At 40.1% G+C, this 24,437-nt stretch overlaps 1 protein-coding gene across 1 annotated transcript; it reads right to left on the bottom strand.

Moving 5' to 3' along the window:
- Positions 1–345: 345 nt before the first annotated feature.
- On the bottom strand, positions 346–24,437 carry LOC113443289 (uncharacterized). Its single transcript, XM_026711405.2, has 5 exons — positions 24,233–24,437; positions 14,975–15,235; positions 3,232–3,525; positions 1,865–2,125; positions 346–1,449 (listed from the first exon to the last, which is right to left on the bottom strand). The coding sequence occupies exons 1-5, from the start codon at positions 24,405–24,407 to the stop codon at positions 1,346–1,348; spliced, it is 1,095 nt and encodes a 364-aa protein (XP_026567190.2). The 5' UTR covers positions 24,408–24,437; the 3' UTR covers positions 346–1,345.

The following is a 24,437-nucleotide window of genomic DNA, read 5'->3' as shown; positions in this document are numbered from 1 at the left end:
GGGGGAGCAGGCACATTATGTGAGCAGTGGGCACGCATGTAAATGGGGTTGCACAGCCTCATAGGGGTTGCACACCTGCTGCTCACACAGAACCATCACCCCTCCCCCTCCCCCACCAGTCCACCACTGATTTAAAAGTATCAAGGAAACTTCCTCCCTGGCTAAGAGATTTGTCCTAGATTGGCCTGACCAAACCGCTTTCCTCTTCTCCAGGGGACACACCTCACAAGCCTCCCATTGTAAAAAGAAGTCGGCATCACCGATACATTTCTGCAATTTGAGTAAGCCTTTTTTTTTTCAAGCAGAGCCTTCAGTTGCAAAGAACAGTACAGACGTTGACAAGTCTTTTAAAATACAGTTGTTTTATTGATAGAAGCAAAATGAAAAAAACAAAAACCTATCCATAAATGGCAGACAATTTAAAAATAGGTAGTCATAATTTCTACTTTCACTTCTCTGGTATTTGCATAAGATTGCATCCAAGGGCTAAGGTTACTTCAATGAAAGTTGTGAAATTTTGTAAACTTTCCTTATAAATTAACACAGGACATCCTGTATGAGCTGCAGCAGAGCAAAAGCAGAGCAAAAGGGAGAAGGACAAAGTAGATCTGTTTAGAAAATGTAGACAATCTCAATTTTATAATATATTGACTTTAGAAGTCTAAATCCAATAGGGAATTAAAATGTGCTATTTGTGTTAATTTGCATACATTATTCAAATTTTGATAACTCTGGGGAAGACTAAAGAATCGTACCTGCAGTCACTGGATCTGCAGTCACATTCTGAGATTTCAGCAGATCTCATCCATATAATCATATATATATGCTATTGTATGTGTGTGTGTGTGTTTTCTTAAGTTTTCGCAGGTATTTATATGTATGGTATTCAGCTTTGTTCGGGTATTTTCCCACGTCATTGTAGTTGTGCTTTTAAAGTTGTAGCAATGTTTCGGCAGAATCTCATCTGCCATCATCAAGCTTCTGTATTATATATATAATGATGCTCAGCTCTAAGAACTGGAAACATTTTTCCCTATTTCCAACTCAGGTAATGCACTCAGGTAGCTGAATCTCCTATCTGATACAGGTATCTTGCTTTGGTTTGGCACATGTTGCAGTTCCTATAACAGTCCTCAGCGGCTCAGAGGAACTTTTTCTTGTTTCAGCAGCGGCTGAATGTAGATCAGGCACCATGGAGGAGATTATCCAAATTCTGCCTCTGTTGCTGTGTAGACTTGGGAATGAGAACTAGGATTCCTTCTCATTCTGGCTTCTGCTGTAGCTCAAAAGGGATCCCCTGCAAATTCTGCCTCTTCATCCCAAAGGAATCCTGATCTGTCCTCTCTTAAAGTGGTCGTTTTCGGCAAAAGTAAAAGACTCCACCAATGATAATTAAGCCCAATACTAACATTGTTATCACCGGGGCTATAACCCAGTTGCGAGACTTCCCTGCAATAGAACAGAAGAGATGGCTTGGAACTTGTTATAAAAGAGCTCGCCAACTTGCTGCACATGTGTAATTGCGCTTTGCTATTTTGTTGATATTTTTCTAACCAATTCAACCAAAACCCCATTTAATTCTTTGACTGAGGAAACCACAGAGTTGATGAGATTGCTATCTCCAACTTCTGTGGTAATATTTCTCCTGCTCCTCTTCAGAATTTCTCTCTCTCTCTCTCTCTCTCTCACACACACACACATACACTCACACACACAAACACAAACATACACACGCACACACAAAATTGTCTCCCCCATCTATAAATTTGTAAGTCAAATGTTTAGTTGAAAATATTAAACATGGATATAAATAAATATAAGAAGGAAAAATGTGCAAATCTGAAAATAAAAACGTTCATCTTACCTTCAAAGACAATGTCAATCTGTGCTGAATTCTTGCCATAAACATTACGTATTAGGCAACGATAAGTCCCATTGTGGAATTCCTTTGCTGACGTAATTGTTACAGTCTTGTTGCTATTTGAGAATTCCACATTAACTTTGGAGGGAAGTTCCCAGGAATATTCTGGATTGGGTTTTCCTTTAGCATTACATGTCACCATAATTTTTGTATCCACTTTATAAGTCCCATGAGTGGCCAATATGCTGACATTATAAGGGCTAGCTGAAAAAAGGAATAAACAAGGTGAGTCTGAGTCCTGCCTACCATTTCATGTAGAGCATTGATTGACAGCCCAGAAATGCAAAAAAGCAAAACTGGTCCATTTCTCTGTCCATTCTTCAGGCACCAATTTCCTATCAGGTATTTTGTGTTATTTTCTGTCAATAAGGATTTGTCATTAAAAATCTGTGGAATGAACACTAGACTGTTTAGTAAAGGGTATATACTATAGATGCAAAGAATAGCTGAGAACGCTATTTACATTCACTGTGGAATTCCCCATATGCTCACAGTATGCTTCTCTCACAGCATGTCATGAACTGATCATATAATTGCTTTGTTCCATGATCAGTTCATGAAGCACGTTAGGACAGACAGAAACATGGGCTGCTGGAGGAGGCATTTTTATAATGAAAGAAGTAGAGGAAAATGAACACTAGCCAGACTTCAATACTAATAGCGTTTCTTCTGCTAAGGAACTTTGGATAGTGAGAATCCCAAGTTCATAAAAAAATAACTGTAAGATGTTACACTCGAAAAACAACTCTAGTAATAGATGACAGGCCAGAAGATCTATGCAGTGTAGCACTACTCTTACCCAGTCATTAGGGAAAGTGATGTGTACTAGAACGTATCCAAAGCAAAACATTTGGGTGTGTTCCTAAGAGCATTGGACAAAAGAACCCCTAGCTTTGACGTAAAGTGCAAGCATGGAGCAACTATAAAGCTGGCTTCTTGTTCTCTGTACCAAATTATACTAATCAAATGGAAGAGAAGATTGCCATTCTATGTATACTTAAACACTTTCTACAGAAACCTACAGTGCTTCTGAAATCTTCACACTCACTTATCCGATCAGCAATGAGACAAAAATTATTTTCCTGCCACAAGGAAATAGCCTTCACCATTCTTTGTGAGAAGGAAGGGCAAGAAAGGTGGGTTTGATGTGATTGCTTAAATCCTGCTCTCACTATCAAGGACAAGTCCTAGATTTTCAAAAGCTAGAATAAATTGACAGAGAGAAACAAGACATCTAATAACAAATAACTACCCCTAGACTGAAGGGGAAAAAAATAGTTCACCTGTCATGAAAAATAAATGCAACTTACCCACAACTTTCAGTGTTTGATTTGCATTTTTTCTCAGCACTTGTGAACCCAACAGGAGGATGGCCTCACAGAGGATCTCAGCCCCGTCATCCTGCTCTACATTAGGCACAAAATTGTACTCCACTGATGGTTTTCCATGGCTGCTGTTCAGGATATTACCACCTCTGCTCAGAGAAATGTTGCTGTGAGTTGGGAGGGAGCCCCTCACCTTCAGGCTAGAAATGTTGCACACGATTTTTTCCAAGTGACCACTCAGAACTTCAGAAACTGGATATATAACTGGCGTAGAGAATTCTAGATTTGGAATGACAAAAGATAACTATGACCAGTAGTTGGAAAGATAAGTTAGCGCTTCAAAGAGCTAGGCAATCTTGGCCTCCTGGAGACAGTAATACTATCAAGAATTATATGTGGTTGTTAGCATTAACATGTCGTTTCCAGACATTGTAAAAGCCTAGTACTGATGATGTTACCTAGTTAGGTAATGAAGCGTCTGCAAAAAAACAAGCAAGCTCAAAGAGCACCAAGGACCCTTCGTTGTAAAAGCTTCCCTTGATTATCTAATGGAAGAGTTATGGAGGAACCCATGATGTGCAAAATCTAAAGTGGAGAAACTTATTCAGCCTCCTAAATTAGCACCAAGCATGATCCTTGGGTTTTATCTCATCAAGCCATTGCAATAACCAGTGGACCATGCTGCCAGATCACACCTGTTTTTCCTTGCACTCATCATTGCTCAAAGGACCATATCCTATTCTTCTGTAACCCAGGAGGTGGCCACCCAGATCCCTGAAATGCCCTTTTGTATCCCTTCGTTACTGTGTGCTATAAAAGGGATGGCATGTTGGTTTGGTACCAACATTTAAGGGCAAAATGTTTTTTTAAAGTATGGCATTTTTTAATTTTAATTTTCAAATTTAATAAATGGGCATGAAAGAGAAGAGAGATACTATAGTACCATATTTAATAGGGATTTCTCCTCCTAACTAATCTCCTATTTTCTTGGACCCAGCTCGCTTTCTTCTCTGCGATTCCTTGGCATGTTGTTATTTAGGGCCAACATGTGTCGACTCATAGAAATAAGGTTAGCCACTTCTCTCATAAGCCACCTCAGCTAATGTGAGCCTTTCCAAGTTATGAACCAGGAAGCAAATTCCACAAGAAGACTAGAACTCAGTTTTATTGAGATTGGCTACATTAACAGAATCTTGCTGTTAAGTTTGGGTAATGAGAGGCTGAACCAGAGCATGAGTGCAACAAATACTTTATTGTGATAATAAAGGACTGAACGTGCTAGCCAAGCCTGGAACTGGCTCGCAGCGATCAGCAACTGGTTGGACCCCGCAGCCTGCTTTTATAGCTGGCTGCTGGGGAGAACCAACCAATGAGCGAGGGGGCAGCCGCCCCCGCAACGCGAACGGACCTGAGTGGGAACTCCTTAGAGTTCCAGGGACATAACACCCCTTTCCCCCAGATGCGAACACGCATTGTCTTTGAGGTAGGCAGGAGGTTTATGCTGGCGCCCAGAACGGCGCAACTCGGGTGGGTTGTCTGTCAGTTCAGAGTCTGTAGGGAGTCACGAACGCGTCCTTCGGTTCGGGTTGGCTCGGGACTCGTAGGGCTGGTCACTGGGGACGTGCTTCCGTTGACTGGTTCGGACTGGTCAGCCATCTGGACGTCGCTGTCCGTGTTTGGATTCCCTGGATCGGCTGCTGGTGTAAGCAGGTCACCGGAATTGGTGCTGATGTGGGGTTGATGCTGTGGCCTTGCCTCGGTCTGTAATTCTGAGTCACTGCTGACGAGGGTGCTGTGACGCCTTCCTCTATGACCACCTCCTCGGAGTGGACTGGAACTGTCGTTAGCTTGGAAGTAGGACCATGGATTTCGGTGGCTGAGTGTGCTGCCAGTTCTGCTGCCAGGGCCTCCTCGACGGCTTGTGCGAGGTTGAGGTCCTTCTTAGCGAGTAGGTGCCTTTGGAGGTGGAGATCCTTGACTCCGCAGACTAGCTGATCGAGGAGCATGTCCTCCAGGTAGGTTCCAAACCCACAATGGAGTGCTGCGGTCCTGAGGGCGGCCATGTACTGGTTGATGGTCTCTTTGTCTGATTGTTTCCTCATACGGAAGGTGAATCGCCTGGCAATCTGTGAAGGTCTGGGAGAATAGTGGTTAGTAAGGATTTCTAACAGTTCAGACCATGGAACGTTTTTTTAACTCACGTGGAGCCACGAGTGCTGTGGCAGTGTCAAAGACGATGGCTCCACAGTAGATCAGGAAATATGATTTTTTCCGGTGCTCCCCTGCATCAGCCAGCCCAATTGCGTCGATGTAATGGTTAAAGCGGTTCTTGTATGACTCCCACTTCTCCTCATCCGGCTTGAACGCTGGGAAGACTGGATTGGAATTCATAGTGAGGAAATCGGTTGTACAATCTGTTGGGAAAAATCTCTCTGGGGCAGCAGCAGAAGGTTTCTAGTGCCTGTGGCAGGCAAGTGATTTCAGCTCTGGAGAGGCTTTTCACAATCCTCTCTCTCTCTGGGCTAAACACGAGGTTAGGCTGCCGGCCGTTGGCAGCGTTTTGAAATTCGCGCCTGCGTGGGCGTCAGTGACTTGACTTACAGCACCGCACTGTACTTTTAGGGCAGAAATTCAAATGACAGCCGTTTGAATTTCGCGCCTAAAAGCAACGAGCTGCGGCTCGCAGCGCTTCACTTTCCCTGTAGCTAGGCTAACAAGCGGCTACAGACGCTTCTCACTTTCGTTGCTTGCTGACCGCTTTCTCTGGCTGCGGATCAGCGTTCGCTCTCATTGCTTGCTGACCGCTTTCTCTGGCTGCGGATCAGCGTTCGCTCTCGTTGCTTGCTGACCGCTCTCTCTGGCTGCGGATCAGCGTTTGCTCTTATCGCCTGCCGATCGTTCTCTCTGGCTACGGATCGGTGGCTAGTGATTCAGCGGTTGCATTGTGCTTCTGGTAGCCATCCCACCTTCGTCGCCAGTGTTAAGTTTGGGTAATGAGAGGCTGAACCAGAGCATGAGTGCAACAAATACTTTATTGTGATAATAAAGGACTGAACGTGCTAGCCAAGCCTGGAACTGGCTCGCAGCGATCAGCAACTGGTTGGACCCCGCAGCCTGCTTTTATAGCTGGCTGCTGGGGAGAACCAACCAATGAGCGAGGGGGCAGCCGCCCCCGCAACGCGAACGGACCTGAGTGGGAACTCCTTAAAGTTCCAGGGACATAACACTTGCAAGTCTGATTGTTTTCTTCTTTCTTTCCCTGTTCCACCCCAGTGAGTCAGAGAGAAGCCAGCTTGAGTCTCTTTCTAACACTACCTCCCTTCCTGGGACTCAAGAAAACTTCTGCCCTTCTTTATCGTTGTGATCGCTTCTGGATATTTCTCCCAAGGCTATCTCCATGACTCTCTATGGCTACGAGAATATCAGTGTATCATGAATGGCAAAAAGAAAGGTAGCATTTTCCACATCAGAATATCAGTCACATACTCCTCAGTTACATATGACATCTTGAATTTGATGCAAGAAAAAGCAGGCTGTACAGAGGAGATGCTTCGTAGTGCGTAAAACTGAAAAGAAACACTAACAGCTGAACACGAGAATTAAAAATGGAAATGGTGGACATTTCGTAGTAGTTGTACTGTTTGGGGAGGTTTTTTTTTTACTTGTAAGCTGCCCAGAGGATGGGCAGACATGTAAATTTAGATGAACAAATGATCATGACCTGTCTTCCTATTATATTTTTCCCCAGACTGCACCCTGTAAAATTCAACCATTTGCAAAAGGAGTTATAGAATCACACGTAGTAAGAAATCCTGCTCTTGAATAGGTAGGATCATGTGCATATGTGTGTGTGTGTGTGTGTGTGTGTGTGTGTGCTTGTGGAGGGGAGGAAGAAAACTAAAAAAAATGTTAATTTATTTTTTGATGTATCTTGATACTGTGACTGGATCAGTTTCATTTAGTATGAGGAGAATTAAATATTTTCTCCCAAACCATTTAATGGTGACTATGGCAGTTGTACCAAGATTTGATCTGAAGAGTAATATTATTAGGAGAAACAAAGCATGCTTGCATGTGGACTCCCTTAGTCTTGGAACAATGGAAACAAACTGGCCATTGTCATGGAGGCCTTAGGTCAGCTGCAAGAGTGGGAAGATGTGCCCCAGATATATGTGGCAATACATCTTTTTGAGCATGGTCCATTTGGAAAGCAGGCAGTATATCATAGGCATCCTCACAATTCGTGACTGTTATGATAGAGGGGGACCTGCTTCTCCACAAAATAGACTCCAGCTAATGCCCACTGTAAAACCACCTCTTTACTAAAAATCAAAGTGGAAAGTTGCTTCCTCATATCTGTTCTTCACCCAGCATGCTCTCAATCACCCCAGATTATTATTATTATTATTATTATTATTATTATTATTATTATTATTATTATTATTTATATTTGTGGGGCAAGACAGACGGATCCACTTCTATCCACTGCACTACAGTGCAGCCTTCCTCAATTTTAAATCACTAATAATATCACCAGGACTTATATGGAACCCATACATGCTTCTTCTTGGAAATAAGGATACTGCCAGAAGCTGCTGCTTTCCTCTGGAGTTTCCAGTTTCCTGTTTCCTTATGCAATAGGGAGGACAATTCAATGTAGAAAAGTTTATTGCCATGGGTGTGGTGATCCTATAAACTGGATGATGGACTTCATCAGGATGAATAGCTTATTCCCAGTTGTGGGAAGAGGAAGTGGAAATGGTAGAGTTGTGATTATTTGTCTGCAACTGATTAATTTTTGGCTTGATGCCTAGAGGTACACATATAAGTTAGATGTAGAATAAAGTATAGGTTGGTACAATTGATTTCCATCAGGGACCTTTTTCCTGGTATTAATTGCATGGATGGGAAATGGCATTGTCTAAGATCTAATATCCCTGTTTTGGAACAATATGTTCTGCTGGTATCTGAGTTAGAAAACTAAAGTAGCAAATTCATTTCAGATTATGATTCAAATTCCAAATATACACATGTGTATTGTTATGGTTATACTTTGATAAGAAACAACCTCACAAGAGAGGTAAAATGTATGCTTCTATCGTTCACACTATCTTGGTTTGAATTCATCTTTTCTGAATAGCCTACATAACCATCCTAAAAAGAAGATTAAACTAATGATTCTTGTTTCATTTCCAAGATACATAAATGCTTACTGAATACAATCTTGAACTGGGGCAAGCAAAATGCTGAGCATGTATGGTAATCAAATCCTGCATTCAGGTTATATAACATACCATGCCAAAAAGAAAAAAGGAAGGAAGAGCTAAGAAAAATTAGTTTTATGCCTGTTGGAGGGAGAGAAAAATCATATATATGTATACCAATAAACCTATTTTAATACAACAACAGAAGTAGAAAATTAAATTGCTGTATAATCAAGCAGAAAGGTCTTAAAGCCATGTTTTGATGGTTGGCCTGGGGCCCTGATAGGGGCATTCTAGGTTAGAGCCAGGGGTGGGATTCTACCAGTTCGCACCTATTCACTACAACCAGTTGTTAACATTCTCAGCAGTTCAGAGAACCGGTTGTTAGAAGAAATTACTGGCCTAATCCTGTAAGGAAGGCAAGAAGGAAACATTCTGGTGTTGCTTACAGAAACTGCCTCTCTGTTAACCCTTATGACATTCTTGGCAGGACTAGACTTCCTGTCTCAGGAACATCTCTGGAGGTTTTTTTCCCCTCCTTTGCTGATACTTTGCTTGTGTGGAGTGACCATTCAAAGTTACAATGGCACTGAAAAAAGGGACTTATAACCATTTTTCACACTTAGACTGTTGCAGCATCCCCACAGTCATGAGAGGCCAGGCGAGGAGATGCGTGCCTTGATGTGAGTGATATTGAGTTGGCCACGCCCAGCCAATAACATGACTAATAAGCTACTCCCACCAACTAAGCCATGCCCACAGAACCATTGTTAAAAAATTTGAATCCCACCCTGATTAGAGCTAGCTGGTGGACTAACAGAAAAGATGGCACCACTGTATCAATCTTTTCTTTTAATATTTTAATTTTAATTGAAAGCTGCCCAGAGTCACTTTGTAGAGTGAGATGGATGGCATATTTAATTTAATAAACAAATTACAATATATTGTTTCCTCATCTTTTGACTTTTTTTGTTTCATGACATCTTTTTTTAAATAAACTTTATTAATTTTACAATTAAAACAGACAAACAGCATATACATAAATGTGAAAAAGAAAAAAGAACAAAAAAGAAAGTAAAAGTAGAAAAAACTATCAGAAAACTCAACAGTTTGTGGGACCTTATTTTCAACCTTATCTTAAACCCTCTATACAGTTGATCCTTGTGCAAATATATATATATATATATATATACACACACACACAGTAGATTTTCATGGGTACAGGTATGTAGGTCTAGGTGTGTTTGGGTCTTCCCATGTAAGATTAAGAGTATCTTGGCAACGTTTTGGTGAGGTCCCACTCACCATCCTCAGGCTGGTGCTTTCGGCTTCGTGCCAGTGCAAGCAGTTTGTGATCAGAGCTACCGTCTCTCTATAAATACTGGTGGTGGGGGCTGGTGTGCTGGGCTGGTTGGCTGCGCTGCTGCCTCTTGATTGGTTGATGGAGTTGATGTTGGTATAATGGGCTGTGTGATGGCCTTGTGAGTTTTGTTGTGGAGATATCCTGGATCTTGTGCTGTAATCTCCTGGGTCGTTTGTTTTGCAGTGATCTTTTTTCCATTAGCCTCTCGTGTTTTAACAGCTTGGATAATGGATTGTGTAATGACCTTGTGAGATTTATTGCTGTGGTATCCTTGGTCTTGGGCTGTGATATCCTGGATCATTTGCTGTGTTGCAACTTCTTGAGTTCTTGTGGTGTAATTTCCTGAGTTTTCTGATGTGATATCCTGAGCGGGTGGCTTTGAAGTAGCATTCAGACTGGCTTCGAGTTTGGGGTCTGGGTTTGTGTTCTTGGCGTGTGTCAGCTTGTTTGATTTTGGGGTCGGGGGGTGCGAAAGCTGGTGAAGCAGCCGTGGTCTGTTTTCTGGATGGTGGTTGTCCTTCGTTTATAGGATGGGTTTGGGCCTGGGTCTAATGAGGGGGATTGGTGGTGGTGTCCTGTGTTGTTTTGGGTTTGGTGTTGGTTTTCGTGGCTGGGACTTGTTTGTTGGTGAGGGCTAGCTTCCAGATGTCTGGTAGGCAGTAGGTATCGTCCCGTCTATTCATGTTATGGGGGTGTTTCTCTATTTCGATGGCTTCCCTGATTATTCTCTTGCTGGAGTGTTCAGTGTTGGATATTAATTTGCTTCCTTCGAAATTAATTTCATGTCCTGTGGCTTTAAGGTGCTGGAAGAGGGAGGAAGTATTTTCTTCTCTTCTGACTGCATTTTTGTGTTCTGCGATGCGTGCATTTATTCTCCTGTTGGTTTGTCCAATGTATGTGGCTGGGCAATTGTTGCATGGTATTTCATAAACTCCTTGGTTTTCTAGCTGGATCTTGTCTTTGGGGTTTCTTAGGATGTTGGGTATTTTTTGGTCAGTGCCGAAGACTGTCCTGAAATTGTGTTTGTGGAGAATTTTGCTGATTTTGTCTGTGGTGCCTTTGATATAGGGGAGGAGTGTGATACCGTTGTCTTGTTCTGTGTCTTGGTTTTGTATCTCTTTTTGGATTAGATTGGTGATAGTGTTTCTTTGGAATCTGTTGGAAATTAATACGTTAGTGAGGGTGTGTAGTTCTGTTCTCATGTGGTCTTTGAGAACAGAACTACACACCCTCACTAATGTATTAATTTCCAATGGATTCCAAAAACAAAATTCTCCACAATTTTCCAAAATATGTACTATCGTATACTTCACTTTTTTTGAGATCTGTTTATTAAAGATCCCTAATAGAAAGAGGTCTGGTTTAAATTCGATGTATTCTATTATCATTTCCTCCAACCATTTTCTAATTTTCTGCCAATATTTTTGTGCCTCTCTTCAAGCCCACCACATATGGAAGAAAGTTTCCTCCTTTTTTTACATTTCCAGCAATTCGGACTCATGTTGGGGTGCATTTTCGCTAATCTCGAGGGGGGAAGGTGCCATCTGTAAAACATCTGATAGGCATTTTCCTTATAGGCTGCTGATTTTGTGATTTTATTATTTCTACTCCAGACCTTCTCCCATTCTATTAAAGTGATACTACGTCCTATATTCCTATTCCAGGCTATCATATTCCCTTTGACAATTTCTTCCCCCAATTCTGCCTCTACTAAGTAATTATAAAATTTTGTTATATTTTTTTTGTCTGGGCCTAATAGAATTTTGTCTAGTTGCTGAAGTTTATTATTGATTCCAAATTCTTTCTTATCCTGTTTGTATCTATTCTGTACTTGAAGATATGCCCATCTATCAATTTGTACTCCCTGGTCTTGAAGATCTTGCCACAATTTCAAATTTCCTTGTGCATCCAATAAGTCCTTGTATTTAATCATCTTCGTAATATCCAAATTGTTTGGGTGGATCATCGCTTCCATTGTTGAAATCCAGATTGGTATCTTTAAATAATGTTTTCTCCTTATTTTCTTCCAGTTAGTCAATAATGCATCTCTCATTAAGTGTCTGTGAAAGTATTTCTGGGTGGTTTTCCCGATATCCCATAAAAAAGCATGCCACCCCCTCTGTAGGTCGTGGCCTTCTAAAACTAATATTCTCTTGTTTGTTAAGTTCACCTATTCCTTCAACCATACTAAGGATGCCGCACTATAGTACAACTCCCAATTTGGAAGGGCCATCCCTCCCCTGCTCTTCATGTCTTGCATCGCCTTTACATTTATCCTCTGATTTTTCTTTTGCCAAATGAATTTTGTGATTATTTTATTAAGTTCTTCAAAATACTTTTTGTGTACTTTAATTGGTATCATCTGAAATATTTAAATGAATTTTGGAAGAATAGACATTTTAATCATTGCAATCTGCCTAATAGTGAAAGTTGCAGTTTACCCCATGTTTCTAAATCCTTCTTTACCTGTTGCAATAGTTTGTCATAATTATTTTCCTTTAGCGTTTTGCAATGTGCTGTCAGCCATATTCCTAAGTATTTAACTTTCTTTATCACTTGAAATCCCATGACCTTTTCTAATTCTAACTTCTGTTTTCCTGTTAGATTTTTAGTCATTAATTTCATTTTCTTTCTATTAATTTTTAATCCTGCAATTACTCCAAATTGTTCTAACTCGTTCATCAGTTTTTGTCCTCTTTCGATTGGCTCTTCAATAAAAAAAAAATCATATCATCTGTAAACGTTTGCAGCTTATATTCTTCTTTCTTGACCTTTAATCCTTTTATGTCTGGGTTCTGTCTAATATATGTTAGTAATGTTTCCAATGCTAATATGAAGAGAAGGGGTGAGAGTGGGCAATCCTGTCTGACCACTTTCTCTATTTTTTTGGGCGGGTATATTCCCCATTTATCGTAATGTTTGCCTGTTGTGTGCCATAGATAGTGGTTATAGTATTTTCAAATTTGGTGCCTAAATTCATGTTATAAATTCTTTGGATTAAAAATTGCCAATTCAAGTTATTGAAGGCCTTCTGTGCATCTAAAAACATAAAGGCTATTTGTTTCTCTGGGTGGGCTTCATAAAATTCCAGAACATCTAGTACTATTCTTAAATTATTCCTGATTTGTCTGTTTGGGAGAAATCCATTTTGGTCTTGATGTATCAGGTCATTCAGAATTCTTTTTAAGCTGTTTGCAATAATGGAAGCAAATATTTTATAGTCCATATTTAACAATAAAATTGGCCTGTAGTTTTGTATATATCGGGAGTCCAAGTCTTCCTTTGGGATCAGCGAAATCAATGCCCCACCCCCCAATGAGTCCAGCATTCTGGCTGCCAATAGGACATCGTTAAAAACTTCCGCCATAAGGGGGTCCTATTAGTTCTCCTATTGCCTTGTATAATTCCCCTGGGATCCCATCTGGTCCCGGAGATTTACTATTTTTCTGATTCTCTATTGCTGTTTTCAATTCAGACCAAGTAATATCTTTGTTTAATAATTCTTTCATCTCTTCCCCAAGTACTTTATCCTTCATTTTATCTAGAGAGTTTCTTATCCTATCCTCATTGACCTCCTCCTCCTTTTTTTCTTTATAAATCTTCAAAATACTTATGGGCAATTTCTTTTTTCTGTTCTATCCCCTGTTGTGTATCTCAGTTTCCATCTATTAATTGGTAAATCAATCTTTTTTCTTTCCCTTTTTTAAGTCTATAGGACAACCATCTCCCTGGCTTATTAGCGTGCTCAAAATAAGTTTGTCTAGTTTTTATTCATGACATCTTAGCAGCCACTTGGTACAAGGATGTGAGAGCACATCTGGAGAGCATGAAGCTGTTACAGGAAAGTCCTGTGGAAATAGGAAGCTCGAGAAATTCAAAACAATTCTGCCTTTATTGAGTTAGGAGTATGTTGAAATAGAGAGAGGTTTTGGTATATTTTCAGTTTCTGTTGGAATTTTCCTAATTGCACAACAATACTTTTGAAAACTAGCATCCCCTGACCTTGTCTACCTTGAAGGCTGATTGTCTTCCCTATAAAGGTCATTCTCCATGTTCTCAACAGACTTTCAAAATTTCCAATGTGTCCACCAGCCCAAAAGAGATTCAAGATCTTAATGCTAGGCCTTAGAAAATAATGATCAGAAATTCTTGAAATTGTCATCCCAAAGTATCTGAAGGTCACTCGATGGGAACTGCATGGCCTTTGTAGTGTCAGTTTACACCTAGAACAGAAGTACAATGGATCACCAGAAAGGGAGAAGCCAGTGTTGGGAGAAATATCCATCTGGTTCAGTTCCAAGCTGAACAAAGACACTGGAAGCATGGAGGCTGATTGGAAAGATGGTTTAATGATGAAGCAGAACCACATGGTGGTTCTAGTGCAGCTGACCACATGGCGTTGACAGTGGGGGATATTTATATCTTCTCTTGGGCTTTGAACTTCAGCCTCCTGTTCCTGTTGCAAGAATATTTATTCTATTGGCTGTTGTCAGACTTCCATGGGGCCATGTAGGGGTCATGTTTGTCTGAGTTAAGTTTGGTTGACGTTTGCTCGGTGATGTAATGTCTTAGGAGATTGTGCAATGTAGTGAGCTCTGCTGCTAGATTGTAGTGGGTTAATCCTATTATGTCCTGAATGGTCACGTCTTAATCCCATCATCCTGGAGCTGAAGGTCTTTAGTTTTGTAGATAGGCTGGCCCAGTCCTTCTCAATGGGCACCAAATATCTGCTGGGAGCAGGGAGCTGGGACTCTGAGTTTCTGTTCCCCTTAAGATTATTATTTCTCTTTTAGGGAAAATATTTTATCCTGCCTTTTTAAATATTTCTCAAAATAGTTCAATGTTCTAGGAGAGGGGGTGGGTGCTAACTTTCTACACCAGGTTGGACTCTGCAAACCTCCCATATCAAATTCTTTTGAGGGCTGGAAATAGGCTCTAAAGCTGATCATGAACCAGTCTCAATTATTTGCCTTGCAATGGCTCCTTTCTGAGCTGCACTGACAACATTAGACGTGCCACTATTTTATAGTTGGTGGGAGGAAAATAAGCACAGTGCTTCTACAGATTTTTTTCTAGAAACCAAATATGACCCAAGCCTTATGATACCTTTTAGGTCTGACTACTGGAATATTTATGGTAAACAGAATGTATAAATACTTACCGTAAACATAAATTACTTCCCTGGTGTAGGTTTGATTAAAGTCTCCATAATTAACTAAACACGACAGTGGAAGTGTCCATTCAGTCACACTGGCTATATACAGATTAATCCAACCATGTCCCTTCTTGAGCACAAACGGAAGAGCCACTTCCCATCTCAGTTCAGTATAGTTGCTACATGAAACTGTGCATGTCAAATTCAAAGAAGCCCCAAACATCACAGCATTTACTTTGGGATGGATACTGACTTCACATGAGCGCACTAGAAAAAAAAAAGAACAGGATGCAGAGAAAAGGTTACAAAAAGGTCTGCAGTTCCAAAAGTATGTGAAGCATGGTTCTGATTCTGAAAAGATACTTCAATGAAAATTAAACAAGCATTGTGCCCTACTTACCAATGATTTGTTCAGCAGGGAGGAGGAGGAGGAGGAGGAGAAGGAGAAGGAGAAGAAGAAGAAGAAGAAGAAGAAGAAGAAGAAGAAGAAGAAGAAGAAGAAGAAGAAGAAGAAGAAGAAGAAGAAGAAGAAGAAGAAGAAGAAGAAGAAGAAGAAGAATCATCTGGGTTGAAGGTCCCTTCTCCTCTGTTCTTTTCCATATTTCAAGCAGCTGCATCAGCTTGTTTTTTTCAATTTTCTTTCAGTGGAAAAAGCTTGGATGCCCTGCTTTTTCATTTCCTGTGTAGGACTATAGATGAGCGACATTTGTACAGAGAAGACACTTTCAGCTGACTTGGTAAATTGGAGGGGAAATGTTATAGGCTTGAAATACTTCCAAACGTCCGAAAAAATACAATCCAAATACAAAGCAACTATTTTGCATGCAAAACAACTGTGCCAAATGGAGAAAAATTCAGATCTTTCATGTGAATCTTAAAACAGAGTTCAGACAACAGTGAAATATTACAAAGCTTAAATTTGGAGTTTCTACTGGCAAAAAAGATGATCACTGATGGAGTTTGTCAGAGTACTCACAGATATAGATCTATATTTCCTGGAAAGTCATTTAGTTGAGATTGCTATCATAATTCCACAAGAGCTGAACGTTGCTTTTGTCATTTAATATCTATTTTACATCCACAGACATTGTTGATATTACATGGCTGTAACACTGATATTTTTATTTATAAGGACATTTCAGATCACTGAATTTGGATAAACCTATACTGCATTTTCCAGCATCAAAACCAAGAAAATTTGCTATAAAGTATAAAATTGCTGCTTGTGCATCTTTACTTGATTTATGATATGCTATAATTTAGAGAATTCAACATCCTTCCAAAGTCTAGTATGAATTTCAGTATGAGTGTCTATCAGCCTTGTGAGGTAGTCCAGATAGAAGCACACCCAAAACTAGCTCTAGCTTTATTGCAAGGTTACATTAACAGAAACTTGCAAATCTGAAAATGCATCTCTCCTGTTCATCTATACAGTTCAAGAAACTAGAGAGGGCTTTTTTTCTGAGATATTTGCCATATCCCTTTTCCTTCTGCGACTTTAGCTGCCTCTTATCTGACTGTTGCCTAGTCTGCAGCTCATCCTCCTGTCTCCCAAAGTCATTCCCACAGACCATTACTACACCCCAGGCTGTAACCTTTCTTACAATGCCACATTACCTCCCCTACCACCCAGCCACTCTCTATGTTGCCACTAATATTTTGTGCAACAATGCTAATCAGATGTTTGCCTGGCTATTGTTTTTGTGTTACTGTATTAGCTAGAAAGTGGTTTTCTATTTCTGTTTCTGAGTCCTCCCCAGAATAATTGGGAAGCCAACATAGACTAGAAAAGAAGATGCTCTTCCATCCACCTCATCTCCCTTAAAAGAGAGGCAGAGGCAGGGTTAGCAATTTTGAGGCCAAATGAATAAGCGCAGGCAGAGGAAAAATAGTAGAGGCTGAAGAATGCAGAAGAGCCATCCTACAGGTAGTAAAGATCTGTTACCCATCCAAAATATTTTGCTGCTTACTAAGATCTGTTCAAGTCAATATGTCTCCTGAAGGAATGGACATTTGGGCACCCTCCATCCTTTCTATATATAAAGATCAATTGGACTGCAAGCTGAATTCAATATAGATACTAAAACAACATTGTCCATAGGACCTAGAGCCAAAGGGCAATCCTCCAATTGAGTAGCAATGGGAAGGCTGCAATCACTGTAACTTCCTCCCCAGTTTCTACTGTTGGAAGGCTAAGGGGTACCTTGCAGGCTGCACTGCCCCAAGCCCCAACCTCCACCTCTTTACCTTTGCTTATCCATTAACCAAAGTCACCACCTTCCTCTGATTAATAGCATTACTATGTTCTAGTCATGCGATTATAAATAATCAGAGAGTAACCACTGAGTTACTAGTGACCTTTCCTTCAAAAGGAAGGTAAGTCTGAAACAGTTCCGTGCAGAGAAGTGCCTGATTGAAAAGCACAGAGTGATAGTCCTTCATTCCCCTCCTGGCCAGTTATATGGAACCATTGGTTTTTCATTTTATCCATGGTGAACTACAGCCCCATTAAAAGCAGAAGTGATCGGTCATGGTCTGCTTGCCAACATTTATTGCACAGAGTGGAATAGGCCAAGAAAAAAGGGAAGCAACTTGCCTGAACAAGTCCAAGGGCAAGATTCCAAGAAAAAGAAGTAGTTTCCCATCAGTTCCCAGCCTGTTCAGTCAACTCCATAAAAAGCCCCTTTACTGTGATATCGGTCGCATTCCTGCTTTCCACTTGTTAGTAACATGCCAAGAAATAATGCACACTTTACAATCACACATCACTTTCCCTTGGAATAGAACTGTCTTCCTGCCATTGTTGTACTGAACCAGACCCACTGAAAAATGACAAACAAAATTCTGCAGTGGAATCCTTGGCTAAGTTGGCTTCCTTGTATGACTCTGTCCTGAGAGTGCACCATGCTGCTGGCCATCTACATGTTTTGCCAAGTGTAAACATCTGTCAAGTTGGCACACAGTTGGCACACAGAGATAGTTTTTACCACCTTATAGGCTAAATCAGAGTTTTTCAACTTTAGCAACTTTAAAAGGTTTGAACTTCAACTCTGGGGAATCCTGGAGTTGAGATACACGTCTCTAAAAGTTGCCAAAGTTGAGAAACACTGGGCTAGATATTTACTCCTGGAAGTTTAGCACAATATATAATATGTAAATAATATATAAATATATAAATAAATAGAGGCTTGGTGGCGCAGTGGTTAGAGTGCAGTACTGCAAACTACTTCTGCTGCAGCCAGCTACCTGCAGTTTGGCAGATCAAATCTCACCAGGCTCAAGGTTGACTCAGCCTTCATTCAAGATCATTTAGTATGATCCATTGAATACACTAATAAACCAAAGAATAAATGCCAAATTAGAAATAACAGAAGAGGGACGGGGGCACAAGATCCTAGAATTTTGTAAGGGGTAATAGTGAGGTCTGGATTTGATAAGGAGAAAATGAACACACATAATGATAGGTTTAAAGAGCAGATAAACTTTTTAAGAGAGCAAAAGAGAGAGAAAGGGCATCCCTCAGTCATGAGGTCATTGTTTCGAAATCAAGAATGAACTTGTCCTATATTGTGGCGATCCAGCTAAAGGACAGAGTTTCATTCCAGTGTGGCAGACATCCTCAGATTCCCTCTTCCAGATACACTTTGCACTTTCTAAGTTCTCAGCCTATTCCAGTCTCCATCCATTCTTTAGTCAGCCGGAAATTATATCAACATGATGTATGCTGTCTCGCTTTCCAGCCATTACCACCCACCCAGTAATGGGTGACAAAGACTAATAATGTGTAGACATTTTAAGGCAGAACATGGTGTCAGAATTAGGAGGGGAAGTGCTACTGCTGCTTATTGGTCTCGCCCATGGACTGTGTGAACAAAAGGAAAGGAACGTCATGATGTTAGGGTTGAAAAAAGTGCTGTCTTGGCTTTTGTGTGCTATGAGTAGGCAGAATTAAAGAAAGGTCACTTGGTTGCATCCTTGCTTGAGAGTTTTTATTCCCTCTGAAAAAGGATGGATGCATCAGGATTGGCAAACAATTTGAGCAATATGGGGGATGGAAAAAGAAAACCCTGTTTAATATTCTTCAGCATTTCTGTCTTCCATTAAAGGCAAATAAGCTGAAACATGGACCCAGATAGTAGCAAAGATTTCTAAAGGGATCTAGGCAAACCAAAATGAGACCAATTCAGCAGTGCCTGGTAATTCACAGGGTTATTTGTTGTGAGGAAAATAGAAGGAGGAAGAGCATTAGGTACATTTACCACCTTGAGTTGTATATTAAAATAATAAAGAGGGGACACAAATAAAATATGAAAAAATAGAGTGGTCTACTTTCAAGAGTACTCCTACACAAGAATGGTGCCAATTCGAAGGCAGCTTTATTTTATTTGGGATCATAAGCACTGATCTGAATGGTACGAACAATACCACTAACACAAACAAAACCTGCAAGCTTATGCATAGACTGTTTCTACGCGTAAGGTTCTACATTTAGGTGAGAAAAACCAAATACACAGGTATAATATAGATATTATAGATGATACCTGGCTCAATAGCAATAACTGTGAGAGGGATCTAGAAGTCCTAGTGGACAATCATTTAAACATGATCCAGCAGTGTGCTGCAGCTGCCAAAAAAATCCCAAGGTTGACCTTGGTTACATTAACAGAGGGATAGAATCAAGATCACAAGAAGTGTTCATACCACTTTATGAAGCCTTAGTAAGGCCACACATAGAATATTGCATCCATTTTTGGTTGCCATGATGCAAAAAAGATGTTGAGCCTCTAGAGAGAGTGCAGAGAAGAGCAACAAAGAGGATTGGGGGACTGGAGGCTAAAACATACAAAGAACGGCTGCTGGGATGGGTTTGTCTAATGTAATGAAAAGAAGGAATAGGGTGATAGCAATCTTCCCATATTGGAGGGGTTGCCACAAAGAAGGGGAAGTCCACCTATTCTTCAAAGCACCTGAAGGCAGGACAAGAAGCCATGGATGAAAATTAATCAAAGAATGAAGAACCTAGAAGTTAGGAGAAATTACTTGACAGTTAGAACAATTAAGCAGTGGAACAACTTGCCTCCAGAAGTTGTGAATGCTCCAACTCTAGAAGTTTTTAAGAAGAGATTGGACAACAATTTGTCTGAAATGGTGTAGGCAGGGGTGGGATTCTACCAGTTCGCACCTATTCGCTAGAACTGGTTGTTAACATTCTAAGCAGTTCAGAAACCTGTAGTTAGAAGAAATTACTGGCCTAATCCTGTAAGGAAGGCAGGAAGGAAACATTCTGGGGTTGTTTACAGAAACTGCCTCTCCACTGACCCTTTTTACATTCTCGGCAGGACTAGACTTCCTGTCTCAGGAACACCTCTGGAGTTTTTTCCCCCTCCTTTGGTGATACTTTGCTTGTATGGAGTGACTATTGAAAAAAGTGACTTATGACCGTTTTTCACACTTAGGACTGTTGCAGCATCCCCACAGTCATGAGAGTCCAGGCGACGACATGCATACTACTCGATGTGAGTGATATTGAGTTGGCCATGCCCAGCCAGTAACATGACCACCAAGCCATGTCCACCCAGTCACATGACCACCAAGCCACACCCACCAACTAAGCCATGCCCACAGAACCAGTTGTTAAAAAATTTGAATCCCACCCCTGGGTGTAGGGTCTCCTGCCTGAGTAGAGCATTGGACTAGAAGATCTCCAAGATCCCCTCCAACTCTGTTATTTTGTTATTCTGTTTCTTCATCTGCAGGTGCTCCTCCCACTCCTTAGCTAGCTAGCAGGCTTTAGGTCTTCTGAGGAGGAAGGGGCTTTGCCCTTTTAATTTCTCCCATATAAACTGCTGGATTGGATTGAATTTAGTTTTATTCTACACTATTGTACTATACTTTAATAATGTTCAGCTGATTGGTTTTTAATGTTCTGTGAACGTGGAATAATAATATAACCTTCATTAATAACACCTAAACCAGAGTCTTGTTTTATGAATATACTGAATATTAAGTTTATTGAAAAAGAGATCCTGAATCAAACCAAGCTTGAATCAGGCTAATTGCAAACTAGAAAGGATTATTTCACATGATCTTTTCAAGCAGATCACTTTAAATGGACATGGAGGTCTTGTAGAGCCCATGGTTTAAATCTACTTCATTTTCTTTTATCAATGCCACTAAGTTCTATCTATGTGGTTATTAAGAGTTGACAATGACTTGATGGCAGATAATCGATTAATTAAATTCCTATAGCTGCTCACCCCACTGAAGACAGCTCTGGATGGAGCAGAATAGATTAGAACAGCAAACATAAAAAGGGCAAACACAAATATAGAAAGTAATAAATATCAAAACATACAAAAAGGCCAGTTTGGAATCATATAATGAAATAATTCAATGTTTCGCTTTGGGAATTAATCAAAATAGTGTCAGTTTAATTGGTATGACCTTGGACGTAACCAGTGGACAATGAGAATTCAAAAATAGCAGCAGCCCAATGACATTTGACCATCGAAAGTACAAGGGATTTGGAGCTTCAACTGCAGGATGCTCCTTATCCCCTTATTTACTTATTTTTGAGTATTTAGAATGTTTGTACTAAATATCCTTATGTGGCATTGTGAATTCAGTATATTTTTTCTCCTGATTTGGATTAATATGCTTTTTTAGGATTTATGAATTATGCATTATTTTCTTATTTACTATATATTAAATCTCAATTGTTTTAGTCAATTATAGTTAAAGCCCTCTGTGGATTGACTCCAGGTTACTCTCAGATGCCATCTGCCCAGTCTATGTGATCAAGTAGGGATAATTTGGTGACCAATTGCAATTGTTTGCTTGGCTGTTGCTACTGAGTTGCTTTTCTTCTATTCTCTCTGTATTGAGATGCAAATATTTTATTTTTGCCCTGCAAACCATCTGGAATCTTAGAGTCTGGGCAGTATATAAATCCTTGTCAGTAAATAAATAAGAAAAAAGATTTACAGGAATGCCTCCTGTCTTTAACTCAGGTGCACAAAGTACTGTACATAATCTATTTTTCCTTTTTACTGTACATTCAACATCATAGAAAAGTAGCAGAGCCCGTACTGCAATGGAGTCATAACTACTTTTGTCATTCACCCTTCCTTGACCGCTGCTTGTGATGTAGGCTTTGATGAGAGAACTTGACTGTTTGGACATTATTTGATAAACTTCCATGGCTAAGGGTGGACTTGAACCAACTTATGTATCCCCAACCCGAGGCAATATTGAGTGAATAATAATGATTATTTTTTCCTTGTTCTCAGCAATACAAGAATGATAGGCTTCAAAACAATCGCAGATATCTTCAAATTGTCACAAGGAAGTGGAAAAGGTGGCTATTTAGTTGCTGTTGCAAATATATGACCGTATCTGCAAGGTACCATTGCTTGCCCTTGACATAGACAGGAAAGGTTTGAATTTCATGAAGTATGATCAAGTGAGTTTTTACTAACAGGACACAATCCATTAGGAGGCAATATTTCCTGGCATTACTGTATCCCCTTTTAAACAATTGGAAACTGTACTTTCTTTCAGTAAGTCTTACATAAAGTAGTGCAGTCCACTTTTGTTTTCAGAAGTTGCTGAGAAATAATGCTGTTTGGCTTTTCTTACTGCCCCCACTTGCACCTAAAGGCCCATGAACATGCTCTGGTGTATCTTCCTGAGGTTGGTTTCAGATCATGTCCTACCCAAATCAGAGCCAACCTTATGGTGCCCTCAACTGTTAGTATTCTTGGGCATTGTCCTCCAGGGTCTTAGGCAGTAGGTGAATCCAATTCTTTCAAATCAGGTTTTCCCTTTATCTGCCAGATCTGTGAGGCAATCCTAGCTTAAAGACATATATTGGCCTAAATAGCAGGTGACCAATGATGGCAGGAGCAATGCACTAATTATAGCCTGAGAGGAGCCTCTCTTGCTGCAACTTCATGGTACAATTCTCTATGGTCTATCTATCAGCTATAGTCTATCTATCAGCTGATAGATAGTACAAGCTAGCTATGTCATCAGTCAGAAAGTAGATTTTTCTCAGCACTGCAAAAGCCATCCTCTTGATCCTTTTAAAGTGTGACTTGGATTACTTCATATGGGTTTAAGACTCTTTTAGAAGAGTTCTAAGCTCATGTTTTAAAATAGGCTATGTTAATAGATGACAAATGCATGGGAGGGCTGCAAGGTACACCACGAATCCTATAGCATCACACCAGCTCTCCCATGTGCCTGTCAGCTGTTACATATAAAGTGTGGAAAGAGGAAGACTGGACTACACTATGTCTCTCCCATGATCCTGTCAGCAATTAGTAGCTAACAGCATGGGGATACATGTCCTTCCAAATGCATTTCACAATCCCCATTGTTGAGAAGAGTAATGTATATTTTCCTGCTGGGTGGTAAAAATCTTTCTTTAAAGTCCCCTGCACACAGTATGTGATAATACCCATACCCATATGATAGCATCCTTCCTGTGGAAAGGTAAGGATCAACAACAGAAACACCACATTTTTTATGTTTTGTAGTTTTCTGCTGGCTAATGGACTGATAATGGATGGCATTTCAGCTGCACTAGGAGAGGAGTCAGAACTTAAGGAAAAATGTTGTGATAGACTAGGAAACCTTGAGTTTTGTTCAATCCATTTCATACACACACATATTGTGCATGCCCACCAAATCCTTATTGACTGAGCTTGAAAAATTTCATCAGAGGACAGCATCAGAATCACATATATTAGCAATTAAGTTCCCTGTTAAAACCTGATTTAATGTTCTTATTTCCTGCAATCTAAGGATAACACTTGTTTTTTAAAAAATGTCTCAACATGTAGCCTATTTTGATGTGTGAACCTAGTACACATAAATATTATATTATACTTCCCTGCATCTCTCATATTTTTCTATATTAATTAAGGCTCCCATGAGATTTCTCTAACAGAAATTTCCCCTTCCATAGAAAATGTTATAAAATGTTAAATATGCTATTGTTAAAAAAACTACATTATCTCAGGTAAACCAAAGATTTTCCCCCCTTTTTTGTTATATATTGTAGTATATTGCCATCACTTTAAGATAACTGCATGCAACTTATCATTGGAGGAAATTCTTTATATATAAAACATTCAGACAAATTAGAATACTCTACTTGATGTGCCTTTGCTCTTTCATTAGTCAGCTTCTAAATTCCACCAGAGACACCAAATATAAATTCAGTGGGAGCGGGGGGCGGTTGGAATATTTAGTACTTACTAGGAGTCACCCAGAAGACGAGAAGGACAGCCATGATCTGAAGCAGAACAGTTGTCATTTTAACCAGCTTGAGGGACCAAAAATTGAAGCACAAAAGACCGCTCACTTTGTCAGATGAACAGAGAGTCAAACTTGATAAATGGAATAAAAGCAGTACTACAAAACAGCATGTCATTTTAGGAATATGTGTTTCCTTTACTCCGCC

Source organism: Pseudonaja textilis, chromosome 2 (genome assembly GCF_049901715.1).
Source record: "Pseudonaja textilis isolate UNSWEBS1 chromosome 2, rPseTex1.2, whole genome shotgun sequence".
NCBI classification, from domain to species: domain Eukaryota; kingdom Metazoa; phylum Chordata; class Lepidosauria; order Squamata; family Elapidae; genus Pseudonaja; species Pseudonaja textilis.
Note: the sequence above shows the minus strand (reverse complement) of the source record. Positions and strands in the feature narration are given on the sequence as shown.

Bases quoted from the DNA above. Each gene is read 5' to 3' on its own strand.
- LOC113443289 (XM_026711405.2), bottom strand. From the start codon at position 24,407: ATGACATGCTGTTTTGTAGTACTGCTTTTATTCCATTTATCAAGTTTG. The intron at 15,236-24,232 runs GTAAGTACTAAA...TTTTTTTTCTAG, and splicing joins CGTCTTCTGGGTGACTCCTA to TGCGCTCATGTGAAGTCAGT. The intron at 1,450-1,864 runs GTAAGATGAACG...GTTCTATTGCAG, and splicing joins GATTGACATTGTCTTTGAAG to GGAAGTCTCGCAACTGGGTT.